General features: G+C 43.2%; 1 protein-coding gene across 1 annotated transcript in view; it reads right to left on the bottom strand.

The window, feature by feature from the left end:
- Nucleotides 1-20,717, bottom strand: part of EIF2B2 (eukaryotic translation initiation factor 2B subunit beta) — a 48,970-nt gene that overhangs the window by 12,513 nt on the left and 15,740 nt on the right. Inside the window, exons 4-7 of the mRNA XM_086937508.1 lie at nucleotides 19,645-19,808; nucleotides 19,257-19,352; nucleotides 18,140-18,277; nucleotides 17,345-17,411 (exon numbers count right to left, since the gene is read on the bottom strand). Of these exons, the coding sequence (XP_086793634.1) occupies nucleotides 17,345-17,411; nucleotides 18,140-18,277; nucleotides 19,257-19,352; nucleotides 19,645-19,808 (465 nt within the window). The remainder of the gene's footprint in view (nucleotides 1-17,344; nucleotides 17,412-18,139; nucleotides 18,278-19,256; nucleotides 19,353-19,644; nucleotides 19,809-20,717) is intronic.

Raw genomic sequence — 20,717 nt, 5'->3', positions numbered from 1 at the left:
ATTTGCCTTAGCTGGGTTGGTGATTTTATTTCCTATGGTTATAGACTGGCTAAGATGCTGTAAGAGAAGGTTGCTGTCTTCAGCAAAGCACCCTTCAGTGTTCTTCTGTTCTGGTGATGGCACTTCCGATTTGGTGGCTTCTTTGCCCTTGATCTTTCTGGTTTGGAAAGGTGGGGCCAAGAACGTAACCATTCTTCAGCTTTCAGGGGTGGTTTTTGTTTCTACAAACCGGAGTAGCACTCTTGGAGACAGTAATAACAGTTGGTTCTATGGTTTTGGGCACTTCTGTCTGAACACGTTCCTAGTATCTGCTGCAATTCTCTGTTTCAGCAGTTAGTTAGTGTTTGGGGAATTGGGAGGTATGTCCCCTAGGTTTAGGTCCGCCCGGTTTAGATCTTGCTAATTTTGGGTTGCTGCCCTTTTTTTCAAGTGCATTTTTGTGCTCGTCAGGTTGGTCTTCCAGTCCACCAGTGAAAGGCTTTTCTGGTGGATACTCTGTCTACTTTCAGATTCCTTACCAACCCACTTTCTTCCCCGCCGCGAGTGGACTATAGTGCAGACAAAGCATTTAAGTTTAAGCGTTGCATTACTTTAACTTTGTAAAGTTTGTCTCTGCCTCTTAGGGCAGGGGAAGTAAGAGATCTGATGTCAGAGCACCGGTTGGTGTCACATTTAGCAGAGTGAACTTGAAACTATGGGGTATCCACCAGAAAGATTATTATTAATATTTTTAAAGTAGATCTTTATTGGCATTTAAATTATCGCGTAGACAGTACATCCACCAGAAGTCACAGGAAGAATATCCAGTCCCCCACGCCTTCATCCCCCCACCCCCCAAAGTAATTGAAAGAAAGCAGAACATCCTCCGTACATCTGTATGTACTGACAGGGGGTTAAGAAAGGGTGAACGTTCTACACCAATCACTTTACTTAAAATCACTTCAATGTTCAGTTTTTATGTATATCAGCAATGCATGAGATCCACCTCAAACAGGTCTTGCTGTACATGCGGAGGGTTTCTTCCCCACCCCCTCCTGTGCCTACCAATCCATCTATGCAGTCCTATGCCAACATTCAACAATTTAACTGCCAGGTAACCCCCTCCCCCTTTTTCCATGCCACGGTTTCGTGTCCACAGAGAAGTAAGTCCGACTTTAGTGTCCTGGTTATCTCCATGAGCCATTAGGAATCTCCAGCATCAGAACTCACACAGGCTCTTCATTATCCGTAGCATCATTTCCCTCCAAGTTTCCTGCCCTGCCCCAATTCACCAACATGGAGGGCCCTGCCCAGAGGTCATCCTCCAGTTTTTCCATCCCTCCAGATGAGTTTCATGCATGCCGCTTCCACAGTTGTCCACTCGCACACATCTATCACCCATCCCTCTACCAACGGGGGCGTGGAGTGCTTCCAGGTTATAGCAACTCTTCGTTTTGCCATTACCAACCCCAGTAGGGCAAATCTCCTGCTTTAATTTTTGGGGGCAGGAAGTTATCCCAGTAGTACCTGTCAAATTTCCCTGGGGATCACCCAACCCGTTGCCTCTCCCAGTCATACCAGTACATTCCATCAATAAGAGTCTAGGGATGGGCATACCCACGTCGTAAGGAGGGAGTCCGCCTCCATTCACCGACATTTGGGGTAAAACCCAGAGCGTGTCGGGTAGAGTATACTGAATGTCCGTGGGGTAAGATATGTTTGGTGTACGAAATAATAATGAAGGAGTTTAAAACTAGCATTGGAGCTTATGCTCCAAACCCCCTCGTGGACCCTCAGACTTTGATTCCAGAATGATTGTCACTGAAGGTAAGATACCTTTTCCTTCTCTGTCACTGGTATCACTCCACTGCACTTGTGGGATAAAAATCCTGTGACATCAAGATTTTAATGTTTTTTTTCTGCTTGTCACCAAAACACTTGTAGTCTCTGGGAGCCCTTCACAGAATGTATGAAAACTGATTCATACCTTAACTCCATTTTTCAGTTTGAGGGCTAATCTTTTGCATCAGGTTTTCCCCAATTGATGGCATGGCATAGGGGGATCAAAATACAAAAGCTGCTTGGAGGGCTATGGTTCCTCTTTCTGGTAGGTTCCTGCAGTCACGGAGCTTCAAAAAGGTGTTTACCAACGATGATGCGTTGTGGCATCATTTTATTTATAGCCACTGCAGTCGATGTTGAGAGGTGTAAGATACAGTTATAATATAGAGGAGGCTTTGAGAAACGTTGCCATACTTCCTATTTTTTTTCTGATGTCGGGAGAAGCCACTGGAACTATGGCCCATATTTACCATGAGTTTACGCAGGCTTGACACAAACGGGAGTATCAATTGAATTTATGACTCAAATGTGTTTTACCACTAAAACTGCTATTATGCCTAGGGTGCCCCAGCAGCAGAAAAGTGTAAAATTTCTTAGATTGTGGGGCACAGCCACATGAACTAAAATAGCCCCTCCTGCCTATGAATAATCAAAACCTTATATCAAACAAAACCAAGCGCATGAAAAGACAAAGGCACACATCTTATTTAGAGGACCCCAGTCCGGTTGTCTTCTGACAGGAATTTGTACTCGAGAGTGTACCGTGAATACAGTCCTACACTGCACATTGCTGGCTCACGGTTGCTCCACAGCACAAGGCTGTCAAGCCATGAAGCTTTTGTTTTTATTTTTTGCACAAGCTTCGCCGATGTCCTCATCAGCAGGCGACTATTTGTAAATTTGGCTCTGCACAGTTTTCTACAGTTTAAAAAAAGTTATTTAATGGGTTGGTCTCAAAAACATGACTTCTCTATTTTAACTCCCGCAGTACCATTCTGGATAGGTATTGGAATTTGTACAGCGGCCTTACATCCATCTTTGTACATGCAAGATGTACATACCACCTAATGTGTTGTCATTCCACCTCTCGCATTGAACTGTATGAAGCAGTTGTATCTTATCTACACAGCTGGTATTATACTAGCTTGACACACTGGGTGTTTTTCTGGTGGCTGCTGTGAGGACTGCACTCTTTACTATATGACTGTTAACACACACTTAAGGGCTGGTTCCTATTGTACTATCAGAATTGCTCTTTCTCTCCCCTGAGGCGGAAGCCGGGGGCCTCTTATGCTATCCCTATCGCCTATGGGCATTTTTCAACCAGATTAGCGGAAAATACTTTAACATTGTATATATTTTAACTGCTCACTTTTAGCACTGCGCATCCCTGGTCCCTCGGAGGGAGAATTACGTCACACCGAGCCCCCCCTAGCAGCCGCTTCTTGACCGGTACAGCCGATCCAGGTGCTGACACCGAAAGGCTAAGAGGGGGGATGCCATCTTGCTGGTAGGATTAGGGTAGCACTCTAGCACTAGGACACTTCATGCCCTCCTCCACTCAGGACAAAAGGATGACGCTATCCGTCCGCGCAGCAAGCGGGCGTAGCGGGCGCGCCAAAGGCAAGCCAGTCTGCGCCCGTCCGCGCCTGGACCGGGCTGAGGGCCACCCGCCCTGCATCGCAGCAGTCAAGGCCCAGGTATATATATATAGTGCGGAAAGCCTCTACGGTAAAAGGCAATCTGGACATGGTTGTTGCTTGACACCGTTTCATGCTCTAGAACTACCACCGACCTGCCCTAGGTGCAATGAGAGCCTCAAACCTAAACAGCCTCTAGAAGTGAAGCAGGAACACTCCATGCTACTATTAAACTGTAGATCTCTTCCAAAGCACAATACAGAACTTGCTCTTCTGTTGGAAGAACGTATGCCAGATGCCGTCTTTCTTACTGAGACATGGCTTACGACGGACTCTGACCCTGATATAGTGAAAGCCCTCCACCCGGGCTTCCTAATCACTCGACAGGACCGCCCTGAGGGGAGAGGAGGCGGCCTAGCAGTTATATATAAAGATCAATATCACTGTCGAGTCATCCCAGAGTCAATTCCGGATTGTGAAAGTCTAGCTTTAAGCCTGGAATTTTCCCCTAATAACTGCTTTTCTGGCACCGTTGTATATCGCCCTCCGGGACCTCCTAAACATTTTCATACTCAACTTCCCTCAATTTTAGCAGAACGGATTAGAATTGCTTCTAACTTTACTTTGCTAGGGGACCTTAATTTTCATTTTGATGTCGTCTCGGACCTTACTGCCACCTCACTTGTAGACGATCTTGCTGCACTACAGCTAACTCAACGAGTACAGGCCCCTACCCATAACCAAGGTCATTTGCTGGACCCTGTGTTCAGTAACTGCCCAGAGCTTGCTGTGAGACCGCCAATCCCTCTCCCTTGGACTGACCACCTATTGGTTCCCTTTAGTTGGACAATATCCAAGGCACTTCCTCCTAGACCTATTACAAGGCAGGTTAGAAGTTGGGCAAAACTCCCAGTCGACTTATGGACCAGTAGACTTGGGACGGGCCAGCCTTCCCAAAATAAAGATCCATGTATAGCCAACCAGGATTTTGAGAACTGGATTGTACAGTCCCTCGACGACACCCTACCCCTTAGCAAAATGACCCTAAAACGCCCAAAAAAAACTGCCCCTTGGTACTCAGAACTCCTTAGGGATAAAAAACGCCAGTGTAGGAAAATGGAAAGACGATGGCGACTGGGCTACTCTATGGACGATAAAGCCAAATATAGAGAGGCAATTAAAGTGTATAAAACAGAGGTTAAATCTGCTCAATCTACATGTGTTGCTGACAAAATATTGCAAGCTAAATCCAAGCCCAAGGCGATCTTTCAAATAGTGAAGAAACTGACCAAACACCCCCCTCCCACTATGCATGTCGACAAATCCACAGCCCATTGCAATAATTTGGCAGAATTTTTCCATCAGAAAATCACCCAAATCTACTCTCTCTTTCCTTCCACAACACCACAGTCCACAGCTCAGGATTAGACAACGCCTACGGATGTGCCCCCCCCACTCCACCACTATATTAGATAGTTTCCCCCTTTTAAACCTTGAATCTCTAGCTGCCATAGCCAGCAAAGTAAAATCCGGATCCCCACGTGATCCAGCCCCCCAGGAAATCATGATGTGGCCCCCCAGGTTATCTTGCCAACTATCCTGAACCTTTTGAATGCCTCCATTTCTTCCTGTACCGTACCGCCTGCTTGGAAGCGGGCCATGGTGCGTGCCCTGCTAAAAAAAAAAACAATCTGGACCCCGGTGACTTCAGCAGTTATCGTCCCATCTCTTTGCTCCCCTGGGTAAGCAAAGTTCTCGAGAGGCACATTAATTTCCATCTGATGCACTTTCTCGAGAACAACCAGCTTTTAGATGCTACCCAGACGGGTTTTAGACCCAGACATGGGACTGAAACTGCTCTGCTGGCAGTCACCGAGTCAACCAGAATGATCTTGGATCAGGGAGGATCAGTGGCAGTGATCCTCCTTGATCTAAGTGCGGCATTCGACACGGTCAACCATGACATTCTGTTGAGCCGTTTGTCGAGTGTCGGAGTAGTTGGCGAGGCATGGCTATGGCTCAAATCCTTCTTGAGCGAGAGGTTCTTTCAAATCTTTGATGGAGACTCGGTATCCTCAAGTAGACCTTTGATGTGTGGAGTCCCGCAGGGCTCCTCCTTAAGCCCTGCGCTTTTTAACATCTACATGAGACCACTAGCCGAGATTGTACGTCCGTTCGGCATTAAGATCATCTCCTATGCGGACGGCACTCAGCTGGTGGTCTCCCTAGCACAGGAACTGAACTCTCCACCCTCAGGTGGCCTGGCAAGATGCTTGGAGGAGGTCAAAGCATGGATGACGTCCTCTTTTTTAAAGCTTAATGGGGACAAAACAGAGCTGATGCTCCTGGGCCCTGCTAATTCCACTTCAATCAACACTGTGTGGACCGAATGTCTTGGTACCGCCCCACTGCCTAAGGACAATATAAAAAGCCTGGGGGTCTGGCTGGACAAGTCGCTCTCTTTTAATACCCAGGCCACAAGACTTGCGGCCTCATGCTTTGGCCTCCTAAGGATGCTGAGGAAAGTCTTTCCTCTCCTGACGATGGAGGCAAAGCAGGTGGCCATCCAGGGGCTGATTCAGTCCCGTCTGGACTCTAACAACGTCCTCTATCTCGGCGCTCCGGAATATGCACTGCGCAAATTACAGATTGTACAAAATTCTGCCGCTCGTGCCCTGCTTCAGTTGCCGCGCAGGCTCTCAGCCAAACCCGGGCTGATTAGTCTGCATTGGCTTCCGGTTCGGCAGAGAGTCACCTTTAAGGCAATGTGCATATTCCACCAAGCGTTCTGGGATACAGGACCGGCCATTATTCGGGAGCTGGCTACGCAGTACCATCCAAGTAGAACTCTCCGCTCCAGCCAGGCATGTATGGCCTCAGTCCCCAGAATAAAGAGAGTCAGATCTGGTGGCAGGATGTTCGCTTACAACGGGGCCAAGTTGTGGAACTCACTCCCGTTCCAGCTCAGGTCCAATGCGAATCTCTCCACCTTTCGTAAACAGTTGAAGACCTTCTTGTTCAAAGCTTCATCATAAAAATAAACTCTTTTTTCTGACCTAAGCAATTCCATATTTGGCCGCTAGCGCTTGGACGCCCCAGGGCATCAATTGCGCTTTACAAGTCCACATTTTCATTTCATTTCTCCACTACGCTATGAAGAACACACCTCAAAGTCCCATCTACTACAAAAGGCTATGTCAATGCCAAAGGGCTCTTTTAGGATGACATCTGAGCAACCGTCAAAGAGACTTCCATCGACATTGAAGCAACATCTGAAAATCCTTCATCGCCATCGAAGATGAAAAGGCACAATCAACCTACCAACATATTGTTCACTGTCAAAGAGATCCACACACTAGTCGTCACTGTCGATGTGTAGGATGGCAACACATTTTAGTGAATCAATAGAATCTCTGCATTCACCCAGACTGGCCTGCCCTTGTTTTACCTCTTCTTCGAGGTACGTCGCCCAGTGGTTTTTCAAATTATGCATTTCCACTAACTCCAAAGAAAAGGTGAACTGCAAGACATCCTCTCACATCCTCACCGTTATCAATCTGGAACCATCATTCTTTTTTTTTCCTTTTCAAACATACTTTATTGTTTTTAAGTAATATAAGGATTACAGGTCGATACAGACCATCATACAGTGCGACGTATCCAGAAAAGATTTATTTATTACATTGTCATTGATGTGACAAGTATAATACATGCATCACAATGCAATAATTGACATATAATACATGCCCATGATAGGCAATAAAATCAATAACCATTCACCCTCCCTGGCTTCCACACTACTGTAGATGTATGTGGTTGGTAATGAACGTACCCCACATGCGTGAAGCAGAATGCCCATCATCAAAGCGGGATGGTTGAAGAACCTGCCAACATGCCAGTCAGCGTCCACTAACTGCATCTTGAATCGTTACAGCAAAGCGTCCCACACTAGTGATAGGCTGCTTGCCTAGCCCCTGGTACTCCACTCTACGCAAGGTTACCCTTGTAGCGGAACCCCACTGATTAACCTTCTCAAGCCAGCTCAGTACAGTAGGCGGCATTGGGGACTTTATATGATGCGTTATCTGTTGTATAGCCAGGAGGAGTGCCAAATCAACAAAGCGAGAATCCATTGTGGAAGTTTAGTTCTGGGGTACAAGCCCAGTATGCAATGTTCTATTGTGTCCCAGTGTGTGTTTTCGGTAAGATCTCCAATTGTGTCCTGTATCCCTTCCCAAAAAGATTACAAGGCATTGCACGCCCACAGTATGTGTAGAAGCTCAGTTTTGTTAGCACGACATCGAGAGCAATTAGATTCTACTACTCTGGGAAAAATGTTGTGTAACGAGGAGGGTGTTAAATACGCTCTGTGAAGTAGCATGAACTGAATAAACCTGAATTGTTTGTTGTAGGGTATCATACTAGGGTATTCTAAAAGGAATTGACATTCTTTATCATGTAGTGGGTTGATCCAAGTCTGCCTCCTATCGATCCTGCAGTGGTGTCAGCTCCACAAATAGGTGGCAGCGTAGACCTTTGTATAGCCACTTAATTAGGAGCCTGCCTGTGCCCATTTCATAGGTGGCTAGTACCAGTGCGTGAACGGTAAGCTCTGCACCCATTAGCGACTAGTGCTGGCGCACAAAACGCAGGATAATGGCATAAGTAAGAAACAGTGCCCCAGGGAGTTCATGTGAGTGTATGAAATCTCGGTGTGAGATCAACTATCCATTCTCGAAGAGGTCCCCGATTGTGGACACACCCACTGCCTCCCAAGGTGCTGGTTTAGTGGATGGGAGAGCATTTGCTGGGTGGGTAAGACAGCTGAAGGAACATTCGGTGCATGAGGAATGGTAGTACGTGCAAGACAAACAGCAGTATTCCAATAAGAAATAGCATTATGAAGGAGTAAAGGGATCGTGTTCGAAGGTGGTAATCTTCTCCCGGGAAGAATTAGGGTGTATAAGTTCCCAGTACGCAATTTAGAAAGGGTGTATCCTGTTTCCTGCAAGTTTAACCCTGATGATAGTCACTCAGATCCTCATCCTTTATCATTAAAACCTATCATACCATTTGAGTATCCTTTACAAGAAGCCTTACTATCCATATCACCAACGAGAAGGGTATCCAACATTACATTCATGTCTCCAATGGGAAGAAAGTGAGAGACTTCCATTTTCTGCAGTAGGTCCTCTATAACCTGCAAGGGGCGTAAACCAAGCCCCTGAGAAAGATACAGAACTCAAGAAAGATCTAGAAGTCCTTACTCAGATACAAGCCACCTGCAGCTTCTCCCCATCATGTTTTACCCGTTGATGATTTTACAACTTTTCATGACAATTTAGCAAAAGAAGCAATAAAACAAAACTGACCATACCATTAAAATTTCACAACTTACTTTCTCAGTTATTTTAGAGACTTTGAAACCAGGGGCAGTTCCACAACAATTCTTCACAGGTTAGATAGATATCATAAACAAGAAATTCTTAACCCCGGCTATGGTGAAGGCAGCAACACCCATCTACTTACAAAATACAGTACTTTTCAGCAGGATCTAGATTTTGTGAGAAATTATCCTGAACCAGATTCTATAATTTTGCCTTCGGTGAGGCAAATACATGCCTCTGCACCTGAACCCACCGCACCCAGAGGCAAAGAAAGCAAAAACTAGACATGACCAGCAGGAAAGTTTGAGGAACACCTGTAGTCCACTTGAAGAATGCAAGTGCTAAGGATCTTCCAGAGACTTATCAAAGTATGTAGTCTTTCATTGACAATCCATCGAAAAACTACCAACAAAAATTCTTGCAGAAGAGCAACAAACTAGAAGCCAAACAATTAATAAGTGCAGCTGTGGATTCTGCAGTATTGGCTGCCAATAGCTACTGCCATGGTCTTTCTGTCAGAAGATCTTCGCGGCTTCGTTTCAACACCCCGAAGAACAACTAAAAGTGATTAATCTGCTTTTCTCTGGTTCTGTGCTATTTGGTCAGCATACCAACGAAGAGATACTGAAAATTACAAAAAATTATCACTTGCCGCAGTGAGATTCAGTCATGCATGATTGCCATAGAAGGAGCTAAAACTTAAACTTCAGGAAATAAGAGTTCCTCTTTTTTCTAATATAAAGCAAGAACTTACTCTTAAAATGGATCAACCAAAATAAAACCGTAGTACTCTCCCCAAATATTGCCACCACTGCAGAGTCTCTTAGATTCACCTTACCTACTATACTACATCTAGATTCCCAATGTCAAAGGCATGGCTCAGAATGTTATGTACAAGCGGAGACTACTACACAACCTTACAGCAGTTCATCCAGAAGCAGACTTTAAATTAGCAGTATGCACCATCGTCATCACATGAAAATAAGGTCTCCCCAAAACACCTCTGGCACCACTGATAGCTCTACTACCTTATACTGCCTGGCTCATCTCCAGCTCCAAAATGTTTCTTCACATCACTGCTATTTTGGCATCCCTCAGATAACTACCCCTTGAATCATAATGCCCATACTAAACTAGCAAAGCACTATGCACGCACACTTCCAAACATCTTGACTGAATGTGTAAAACTGGTAGAAGTAAGGTTCTAGGTAGCAAATTACTTGGTTTTATCAAGGTCCTGCAATTCATAAAGAAAACCAATTGGACAATTCCCTTAGTAAAACATTTTTTTTTTAAATCTCAAATGCCCGGTCACCTCATAATAAGTTTGTCCGAGACTTCATCCTTTTCAAAGAAAGCCTCATATGTCACTAGCTAAACTCACTAGCGCTGCAAAATGTCACTGCCCCTTTTCGAAAATCTATGGTTTCAGTTTACTTAATGTCTACCTCTTATGGAAATATTTGTATTGTTGCATTACCAGAGTGTACAATCAAACATTAGATCCCCTTTCATTAGACAGATCGGTTTCTTCAATTACATCAATAACTATGTTCTCCCTGGCCCACTTTGTTGCAGATTGCTCTCCTATTCTCCTTCTGGTGATCTCAACCATGTCTCCTATGATACGGATAAGCCACTGTCTCCCTTGCTGGATTTACCGCTGAGCGCTCTAGTCCTGTCACTATTTTCTCCTAATTGGTGTTATCCTGTGCGGCAGTACGCTTTCCCACCCAAAAACGTATCTTCTAACTCGACATTCTCATGACTGTGCAGATGTATGCACTCCACTGCAAAATGCTCTGGCACCCCTTCCTATTGGTCTGGTTTGTGCTGTATAAAAAAAACAAGAGAAAAAGTAATTTGTTTAAATATGTGTATAAACTGCGAGTCATGGGTTTAAAGGATAAACTTTAAAACTCACATTTGTAGTCTCTCAGGGACATTCTGTACGACACCAATGCTTACCGCTAGACAGCCCTCAGCTTCCTTTACAGGTAATATCTTACTAGGCATGGCAAAAATCATCTCTTTGGTTTAATTGGTTCTTGGTGAAGAATTAAGTCTGGAACATTAATCGTGGCAAATTATTTTCTCACAAAGGTGCACAATAAAATAGGTCATAAGTAAGCAATATGTTTAAAAAGCATAGTTATGTATGCATCTAGAGGTTGTTTTCCACTTCTGTTGTAGCTAGATAATGTAAACGTAGGCCTCTGTGGAAGCAACGCTTTCCAGTAGTTTTTGCCAAATTAAATTTCTCAAGCGATTGTACCGTTTCTGAGTTAAAATGACTGCAGCACGTTTCCACTTCAACCCAAAAACTATATGCAAACAGGCGTTGTAAGGGACACATTCAGATATAATTTTGTTTATGCTCTCTGAAGATAGTACCTCCAAATTGATTATTTCTTGTAGAAATATGCAGTCATGGAAGTGATTCTTTATTCCAAAGCGATGCATTCAAATTAGTCATCTAGTCTACTGTGGCTAATATCTTTGCTCATTCACTGTGCCACCTGCATTGCCGTTGCCACTATATGCAACGCATGCACACAAAACATCCACAATTGCACACACGCACGCAAACAAACACCAATTTTTTTTTTAGCTGTCGAAGAAGTAACAAACACCAAATTAAACACACTCAATTACCCAAGTGCACAGACTATGCACACCATGGATCTAAATGATTATCTAGAAAAATACGGACGTAAATAAACAGAATGCAAAATTAAATTTTACAAGTTTAAAAATCCTATGTAAAACTTGCAATTAAGGGGCAGCTACTTCTTAGAGGGGGCACAGGGGCCTGGCTACCACCCCAGGTTGCCAGTCACTGAACAGCAGCCCAGCGCCTGCATCCCAGTGTCTACCATCGAATGATTCATGAGGGAGTTACTGGGACAATTCTGTGCAATTTATGACCAAGAGAATTTTGAGAATGTTTTTCGCAAGATACATAACTAGCTGTGGTCTTAGGACACTAATGTTTGCGTTTTGCAGAAAAAGAATGTGGCGGTAAGGCAGGAGCTTCTGACTCTGGACTGGGGAACCAGGTTCAAGTTTTTTTGTCAAGTTTCAGCATCGCCTTAAGATCCTGTGATTCTGGGCAAATCACTTAATCTATTCGCGCCTAAAACCAATGAATGTGACCTTGTGTAGGTGCTCGTGTAAAGTGCTCCAATACCTTCGGATATTGCTCTGGGTCTGTCCATACTGGGACAGTGCAATATTGGTGATTGTACAGTTCCTGGACTGAGTAATGCTAGGTTTGTTCTGATTATTGGGGGTTATGGCTAAACAGACCTTTTAGACTATTTTGTCTTGAGAAAAAAATCAATTAAGTACTGGAGGCTCAGAGAATCTTCAAAATTATTGAGGTTCAGATTAGGATTAAAATTCTTGAGTACAGTGGATTATTTGATGCTCACTATAGTATTTCGACTTATTAATTAAAGCATTTGATGCTCAAAGCAGTTTTCATTTCTTCCTTTTTTGTATTCGAGTTATTATGTGTAGCGCTTAGTCCATGAATGACTGCTTCAAAGCACATGGGGTTTGCTGTAGGAGCTGACATCAACAGTTTGTCTGGGCTGGTGCACCTTTAGGGACTAACTAAGGCATTTTAATCCGCAGAGGGTCATATAGTGCTCTTTTTATGTCGCTCTTTCCCCTGTCCTGTCTAGTCAAGGTAGGGAGCTGGCGTTCCTCGGTATTAATCTAAGCCGGATGCCTGTGCTCCTTGTGAGTGAGGAGATGACTGGAAAATCATATTCCCTTGCTTTCACACGACCAATCTGATGTGGGTCACAGAACTGCTGTGTTGATTTAAGAGTGTCCTTTCTTTCAACTTTGAAAGAACTGTCACACAGTCATGGATGAAGCCGCATCTCATGAAAACACACTAACCTCCTGACTCCCCCTCTACCAGATCACCCCTAGATTATGCTAGAAATGTACGTTAACTGTAGTAATTTGTTTTTATTATATAGCGCTTGATTGAATGCCCGTCCAAGCAGTAAGTGCAGTTCAGTAAAGTTTGAAAGGCTATCCTTGTTGGCAATAGTTTAACCTGCATATGTGGGCACATATAAAGTATATGATCTGAATTGTTATTTCTTAAATATTTTTGAAAAGCAAAAGATTTCACAGGGGGACAAATATTCACTCATAATACCAATCTTTTTTGATATCTTTTATGATGTGTAGCACAGTAATACAGCCCTATTGCCCTGCAAGTCTTTATTCATGATCGAGCCAAAACCTAGAATAAATGACATTGATGTTTTGGGACCCCAAAAAGACATGTTCGGTCTCTCTCTATAGGAAGGAAATATTATGGACTAATTTTTCAAACTATTAATAACTCATGTTATGGTATGCAGGCGTTCATGTGTATTTTAAATAAAAGTGTAGGTTTTTTGTTGGCCAGTGGGGCTACCATATTGTTTTATTGCACGGAATCATTAGTTCACGCATATTATGTGATAATAAGTATATTGTATGCTTTCAGGACATGCTTCCTCTATTGTGGTGGTTAAAGATAGTGAGGGTTAAAGTTTTCTTCTAAAAAGGGGTCTTTGGCAGATCAGTCTGTTATGGCAACCATTACAGTCAGGTACAGGCCCTGACTTGCCTTCTAATCTCAGAGACAGGCAAGCCTAGAGTTCATAGTTGCCCCAATGCAGAAATGTAAAAAAATATCTTGGGGGCACTTGTATCAAAAAGCAGTGGTAGAGACAGTGGTTTGCGTTTCTCCTAATTGCTTTATAAGCTGTGTCACCCCACTTCTGCTTCCTGTTCTTTGGAGATAGCTGTACATGCCTTGAATCAAGTGTAAGGACTTATTTTTCTCTGAATTTGTGCCGGTATTTTCACAGCAGCTTTCCTCAAAAGAACTTCTCACTCCAGGAGGAAGTAGCAGCTGTGCCAGGCAGCACACACTCAGCCGCAGTTCAGACACTACCCCAGTGTCCCACACTGAATCCAGGCACCAAATACTTTTCCTGGTGCCTCTAACCCCCAAGGCCCGTTCCGACATCTTGTTCTCAATTGTTAACTCTCAGAGTATTGACGCAGGACTTCTTCTCTTCCATTTGTGCCATTGTATTTTGTGTCTTTGGAGAAAAAAATTCTGATTCAGACTGAGCACTTCCCACTTAGCACGACACCTGATTCACTGCCAGCGTGCTTTAATGTAATCTAGCACTTTCCTCAAGTGTTTGTTGTGGCACATGCTTCATGGACGCCGCACTTCTTAAGCCGTTCTTTTAATTTATGCACACGCTTATACTTTTTGGGCACTTCCCACTAAGCAAGGCACCAAATTCCTTCTTAGGTCTCGCCTACGCAGTGCGCATGCATTGCATAGGAGACCTTTAGCCGTCGTGCAGCTCTTTTTCAAAGCACATACTCGTGTTTGTGGCGGCGAAAATCCTTTTTGCCCTACATTCTCATAACAGGTGTTACACCTCCTGCTCGTTCCTCACCAGTGAAATGAAACCGATCTCTCTAGTTACTCAGTCCTTTCGGTTTTTGTGCAGTTTTATACAGTGCCTACTCGGCCCGTGGGCAACAGAACTGTATACACAAGCAGATTCCTTTTACTAACACACAGAAGATTGCGATTTGCCTATAATCACAAGATGTTGAGCCATCGCCGGAAATCGAACCAGGCGCTAGCTCCGCACTATAGAAACACATCTCTTTCTCCTGCTCGTAAATCCCCTCTCCTTTTCTTTCTTCCACCTCATTCGCCATTAGTGAAATATTCCTGGCTTCTCCTGCACGTCAGTCCTCGCCATAGAAAGATAATCTGCTCCTCTTGCCCCTCGTTTACTGCTTTAAATGAATCGGTGTACCCTGCCTCCTGGTCATTGCTAAGACAAGCCTCTCTCATGAGCCGTCAATTCTCCTTACAGTAAAATCCATCATCTCTCCGGATCCTCACGTTTTCCAGCAGAACCATTTGTTCGATGTCGGCTGCTCAGGGACTCCTTTCACTGCACCAAGTTCCCCCCGTTGACTTAGAGCGGATGATGAAGAGGATGTGGCCATACGGCCAGAGCTGCCGACTTTGGAGCTGTGGAAGGAGGTTCGAGCATTGGCATAGCCAATAGGTCTCGCTTTTGGGACCTTATAAGTATTTAGTTATGCAGCACAATATCCTTGGTGCAACAACATCAACTGTTGCATGGCTAAAAACGTATAAAGGTCCCAAAGGCGAGACCTATTGGCTAGGCCAATTCTTGTTATTATTTACATCGAGCAATTCTTAGAAATGCCTGCACCTTTAAATCTAGGCTTCAGCGCTCCGCTTTCTTTCCAAGCAGCCCCTTTAATTTACAGCAAAGTGATCCGACCCAAGTTGCGCTGAGTGGGGACAATTCTTAGGTGAGTGACCTCACTGCTCGTGTTGACTTTGACAGTCCATTTTTTGTGATTATCACGGGGATAGCGCACCAAAACTTGAATCCAGTTCCAACACACACCTTCACCTGTCCGTCCACTCAGTGTCCTTCCAATTAACACTTCTGTCGGTCTGTCCATCCACCCTCCCACTGTCCTAATACCCAACTTCCTCCACTGGCCCACCCACGCATTGTCTTTTCAACAACCATCTACATCTGTCCATCCATTTACCCACCCACTGTCTTTCCAACACGCACCTCCATCCATCCATCCATCTATTTCCCATGCAGGTGTATAATATGCAAATATAGATATGCACCCAATGGTTATTAAAGGTAGGTAACTAGAATGCACTATAATTTCTAAATAATATACATTTAAATACTCGTATTAATGTAACTAAACACACTCATACACAAGCAGACACACACACGCAGATGTCCATATGTGTTTAGTGCATTCTGGAGCCAGCACTACAACCTTTACAGGCCTTGACATCCGCATATTCTGATATTGCTATATGCTGAAGTCAGCGCTTGACTGATGTTGGTGTATCTTGACATTAGTATTTGTTGGTGTCTACACATCCCGATATGGACCATCTATTCTTTGTAGCTCTCACCCCTATCTATCCACCATGCCACATAATTCCACAACACACAATTTCACAACTAACAATTCCACTCCAACCCACATAATTCCACTCGACCCCACATCTATCCACTCCAAACCAAAGCACATGGTAAAAGACATTGTCATTTACAATGCCAGTAGCTCTGACTCTCGCAAATGCAAGACCTATTGGCATTGCCAAAGCTGGTTTACAGTATTGTCTTTGCTTACTGGTTCTCCAGTCTTCTTAAGAGGTCAATATTCTGGCTTTTATTTGAGTGCAGACTGAGGGGCGAACTTGGTTAGCTGGTAGTGGCTTACCCTTATATACAGCTTTAATTAAGCTTTAAGGCTAGGCCAATTCTAGGTGTCACAACTAGGAAAAGCCTTACAGTAATATTTTCCATTATGGAAGTAGTGTTTTTAAGGCACTCTATTCTATGAATCTGCCACAGTTTTTATATCCTTCAGACAACATAAATCTTTTTTTGTGAGTTTTTTCTGGTCTTCCAAATGGTTTGAGAAAGCATTTGCATTCAGAGTGAAATAACACTTTCAACACCATGGAGGGGGCTTAGGGATTCAGTGTCTCGGACATTTACTGGTCTTGTGAGACAGTAATTTTTTGAGACAGCTATGGATAACAAAACAAGTATGCATCCAGCTTGTGTTCTGCCTTAAACATCAACATTTCCAGCCAAAGACTTTATTCCAAATCTAACTGGAATAGGGGTTTATCGGTCCGGTTATTTGAGTATTTAAAGACTAACAGCTTGCTTGGGGTCATCAGCTCACATCCAAAAGAAGGCAAGGCTACCACAGCAACCTTTTGTATAATGTGCCTTTTTCTAATATCAATGTGGCTGCCACATGTATACATGCTTACTTTGTACAACATTAGAAATACATTTAGACGAAGACACATAAGCGGTTGGAGCTTTAAAGTATAAAAAAAATGTAAAAAACCCCACCAAAATCGATCATGAAGGTTTTTCTTGTGGTACTACTATTCTAAGGTTCTAAATCTATAGTGAATCAATTGCAGAAAAAGGAAAATGTATCACTACAGAAAGACTATTCTCCCCAGAACAATTATCAAGCCAACCAATCCTCCTATCAATGGAGGTTAATTAATATTTTGAGGAATAGAAAATAGAACAAAACTAAAATGCTGACTTGGTTGCTATGTCTTTGACCTCGAGTATGTCCAAAAGGCTGTAGATAAATTCTTTAATGAGACATCGCCAGTCCCTCTTTTTCACGCGCATTTTTTTCAGATCCATGTTTTATTTTTATTTTAATAAAACAAAAGCAAAGAATTTTAAGATCTGTCCAGGTGACCGGGAAGAAGTCTAAGAATATAAATCCAGGGTAAATACATGTTATAGGTATCTATGGGAACACTTACGTACATTTTCCATTTCCCCTTCTTGTCCCCAAGACCATCCCAAACCCCTTAAACAAGTGTACCTTCAGAGAAGGGAAGCACCTCCTGTGGGGACACAAACTTGTGGAAGGAATCCTCTTCATTAGGAAACTGAAATACAAAGATGGGACAGATTAATGTACATTGTTCCTATTTCTTTCCTCATACCCAGCATAGGACGGTTTGCACACAGTAAAGAGTTCTACATCACCTCCATTCGTACTCTAGTACAACAGAAAACACTGTATGTAGGAATGAACATATGTGGCTCCCATCCCACCCAGCTGCGCTTCACAGCAGAAAACCAGGTTATCAGCTCTGCCTAGCCTACTGTCCTATTATGCCTCCACTGCCACAGGATAGCAGATTATCCTCTCTTACAACCTCCTCCCCACCCCCCACACCCACCCCTCTCCTGCAACATCCAGTCGGAGGTATTAAGCAAAGTTGTGTTCAGGACCTAAATAAACCTCATCTAAACCCAAATCAACTCAAACTGAATACTCAAACAAAATAAACTCAAATAAACCCAGAGACCCGCAGGGGTCTTCAGAAATTAGCTGTCTGACCAATTACACCCGAAGTTCCAGGTCAACAAATTAATGTTTTGCTTTGTTTCACCCAGACCACCCTTTCACACGTGTAGATTCTCCTTTTCAGCCCAGACCACAAGCCATTTATTTTTAACTATGCTATGCTTTGCTGAGGTGAAACTAGGTGTATTAACCATCCCCTTTATGCCACTCTAGTAGCTTCTCTAAAAAGTCATTTTTGCCATTCTAGCTACACCAAGTGCATGCTTAAATTTCTACAGGCAGGCAACATACATCCGGACTAACCTGTGGCGAGAGTTTAAACATGGGAGCACAGACAATTAGGGGGGTGGAGTGGTGCTTTGCTGCCAACGCCAGTGTGTGGGTCCCAGCCACAGCTCTCAGAGCTCCATTGGCCAGAATTGTTTTAGTCCCAATGATAACCTACAACGAAAAACAGGAAAATATTTTTAGATTGAACAAGCATGTGTCTCCAGTAATAGTCTCCACCCAGTATCCACAGAGCAGGTCGAACCCAAAATGTGTGTTTCATTGAGGAAAATAGTCTACTTTGTGTGGCTAGCTCCTAGGTGCAAGACAGAGACTCCTGTCCACTCTCAAAAACACCATATAGTAGCACCACGTCCGGCTTAAGCAATACTTAGAAGAGTGAGCTACCATGCTTACATGTTCAGATTGCCTAAGATGACAAGCCACAATGGTACAATTATGTCACTTCACTACAGCCATAGATACTTGAATGTACCCGAGCACTTTAAGAATTGAAACCATAGCATGTTAGTCTTTGAAGCATCAGCCCCTACATTCCACTTCTTTCGAATCTGTCCCATTGTCTCTTCAGTACTGACAAAACATTGCTGTTTACTGGTTTTCTTATTAAAATATTTTCCTGTAACACCTATTGCAATCTTTGGCCAATCCACTGTTTAATTTCTTTCATATAGTTCAAAACAGGTTTTTGCAACTGTAGTATTTGTAGTAGGCCTCGCCTGTTATAAATTCGCACAGCTACTGTCCAAGAGCAATCCATCACCTAATTTATGCCTGGATATTATCTGCTACACTGCTATAATTTTGGAAACCGGAACCTTATATATTAAAAGGTCTTAGAGGACTGGTTACTCTTGTGGAGCAGAGGGCATAAATACATGGATTTATATCTCATCTGCACCTGGACATGGCTTTACAGGAGAAGAACATGTGTAGAAGCATCAGCACTGTTATGGTAAGAGGGAAGCTTACTAGAGATTTCTTCTATTGTAGACCATGACTGAAAACAACATGTTTTGCATTGCTTATACTATTTATCTTTGGCTTTCTCACCTGTTATTCTGTTCATTTGCCTCATACCTGAACCTTGTATTCCTGTTCTATTGCTTTATGACGCAAATGCTATACATACCTTATTTACCCTCGACATAACAGCAAAGATAGCTGCATCTGTTATGACTGTGGTTTCGATGTCTGCTTCGGACAACCGCACAGCCATTTCATGACCCTGTGTGAGAAACCAATGCATCTTAATAACGAAAATCAAAGCGTTAATTGAAATCCAACAGTTAGTGTTCACTGAAGTAAGCTCTGTTCCCACCAACCAACATTTGTGCATTCCCCCCTGCAAGAACAGTCCACGTGGGCCACTTTCCACAGCCTACACTCTTCCGCCATCTTTCCAAAAGGTTATTTCACCACACCCTCTCGAAGACAGACCTCCAGTGTCATCCTCTATACACTAACCACCACTGCCAGAGAGCCCTTCTCCTACCACACCAGTACATATTGGTCATTACCTGGCAAAATGGTGCACATTCTGCTACAATGACATGGAATTTACGCTTTCGTGCAGCCTCCAACAGGAAGGCCTCTACAGTACGAGATCGGCCAATGGTCATTATCACTTCGTTGGAGTGGATGTGTTCCAGAGCCTGCATTGCGATGTTATCTATTGTACCCTCTGCAAAGACCAGAACATAAAAGCTATGAGTAAACATGTCTGAAGAGGTGTGTGGGAGAGAATTGGTAACACAGATCATAAACATAAACAGCTAACAGACATCTTCAGAAAAGATTAGGGCATGGGCTGTATATCAAGTTACGTGAAGACTCATTTCACTACCATGAATGGTGGTAGGTAAGAATAGTCCTTCACGCACTGTACTCTGTTTCCGGAGTGGCTCTATTAGTCTACGGATCGCCAGCATCACGCTCTTCATATCTCTTGTTCAGTTACACTTACTTTTATCTTCAGATAAAAACACATCAATTTAAGGTACATGTACATTTACAATATCAAACATATTTTAGTGTCACCTTCAATGCAAAATGCCAAACCCATACCAGAAATATATATAACATTTGAAAAATCTTAATTTTTGCTACTTTTCCCTAGCGCGGATTATTATTTCTAAAAGTGAAATTATTTGCCCACTTTAAGTTCACTTTAAAAAAAATGCTTTGGTAAAACATTCACTTTCTGATGCCATACTTTGCTAGTCCTAACATCTTAGTTAATGACGTCATAGCTTCACCCATCTATTTAGACTGTGACAATCAATACATCCTGTTCAGTTGACTTACAAAACTGCAACCCCCTTATAAGATTTTAGAGTGATTTATGGCTAGAACACAGGTTTCAATTCATATCGTCTCTATGCAAGATATGGGAAACATACAAACACAAATTCCTAAAACGGTTTCCTTCTGGCTTCTACAAGATATACATTTTTTGGAGGTATGGAGACTTGGACCACACCTCACCATTTCATTAGTTCCTGATAGGGCTCCTAATCCGAACTACGATTACAGTTTAAGAAATACAAATAGATGAACCAATTGAAGTAGATAACAAGGTATTACTTGTTTA

This window comes from Lissotriton vulgaris, chromosome 9, assembly GCF_964263255.1.
Source record: "Lissotriton vulgaris chromosome 9, aLisVul1.2, whole genome shotgun sequence".
NCBI classification, from domain to species: domain Eukaryota; kingdom Metazoa; phylum Chordata; class Amphibia; order Caudata; family Salamandridae; genus Lissotriton; species Lissotriton vulgaris.
Note: the sequence above shows the minus strand (reverse complement) of the source record. Positions and strands in the feature narration are given on the sequence as shown.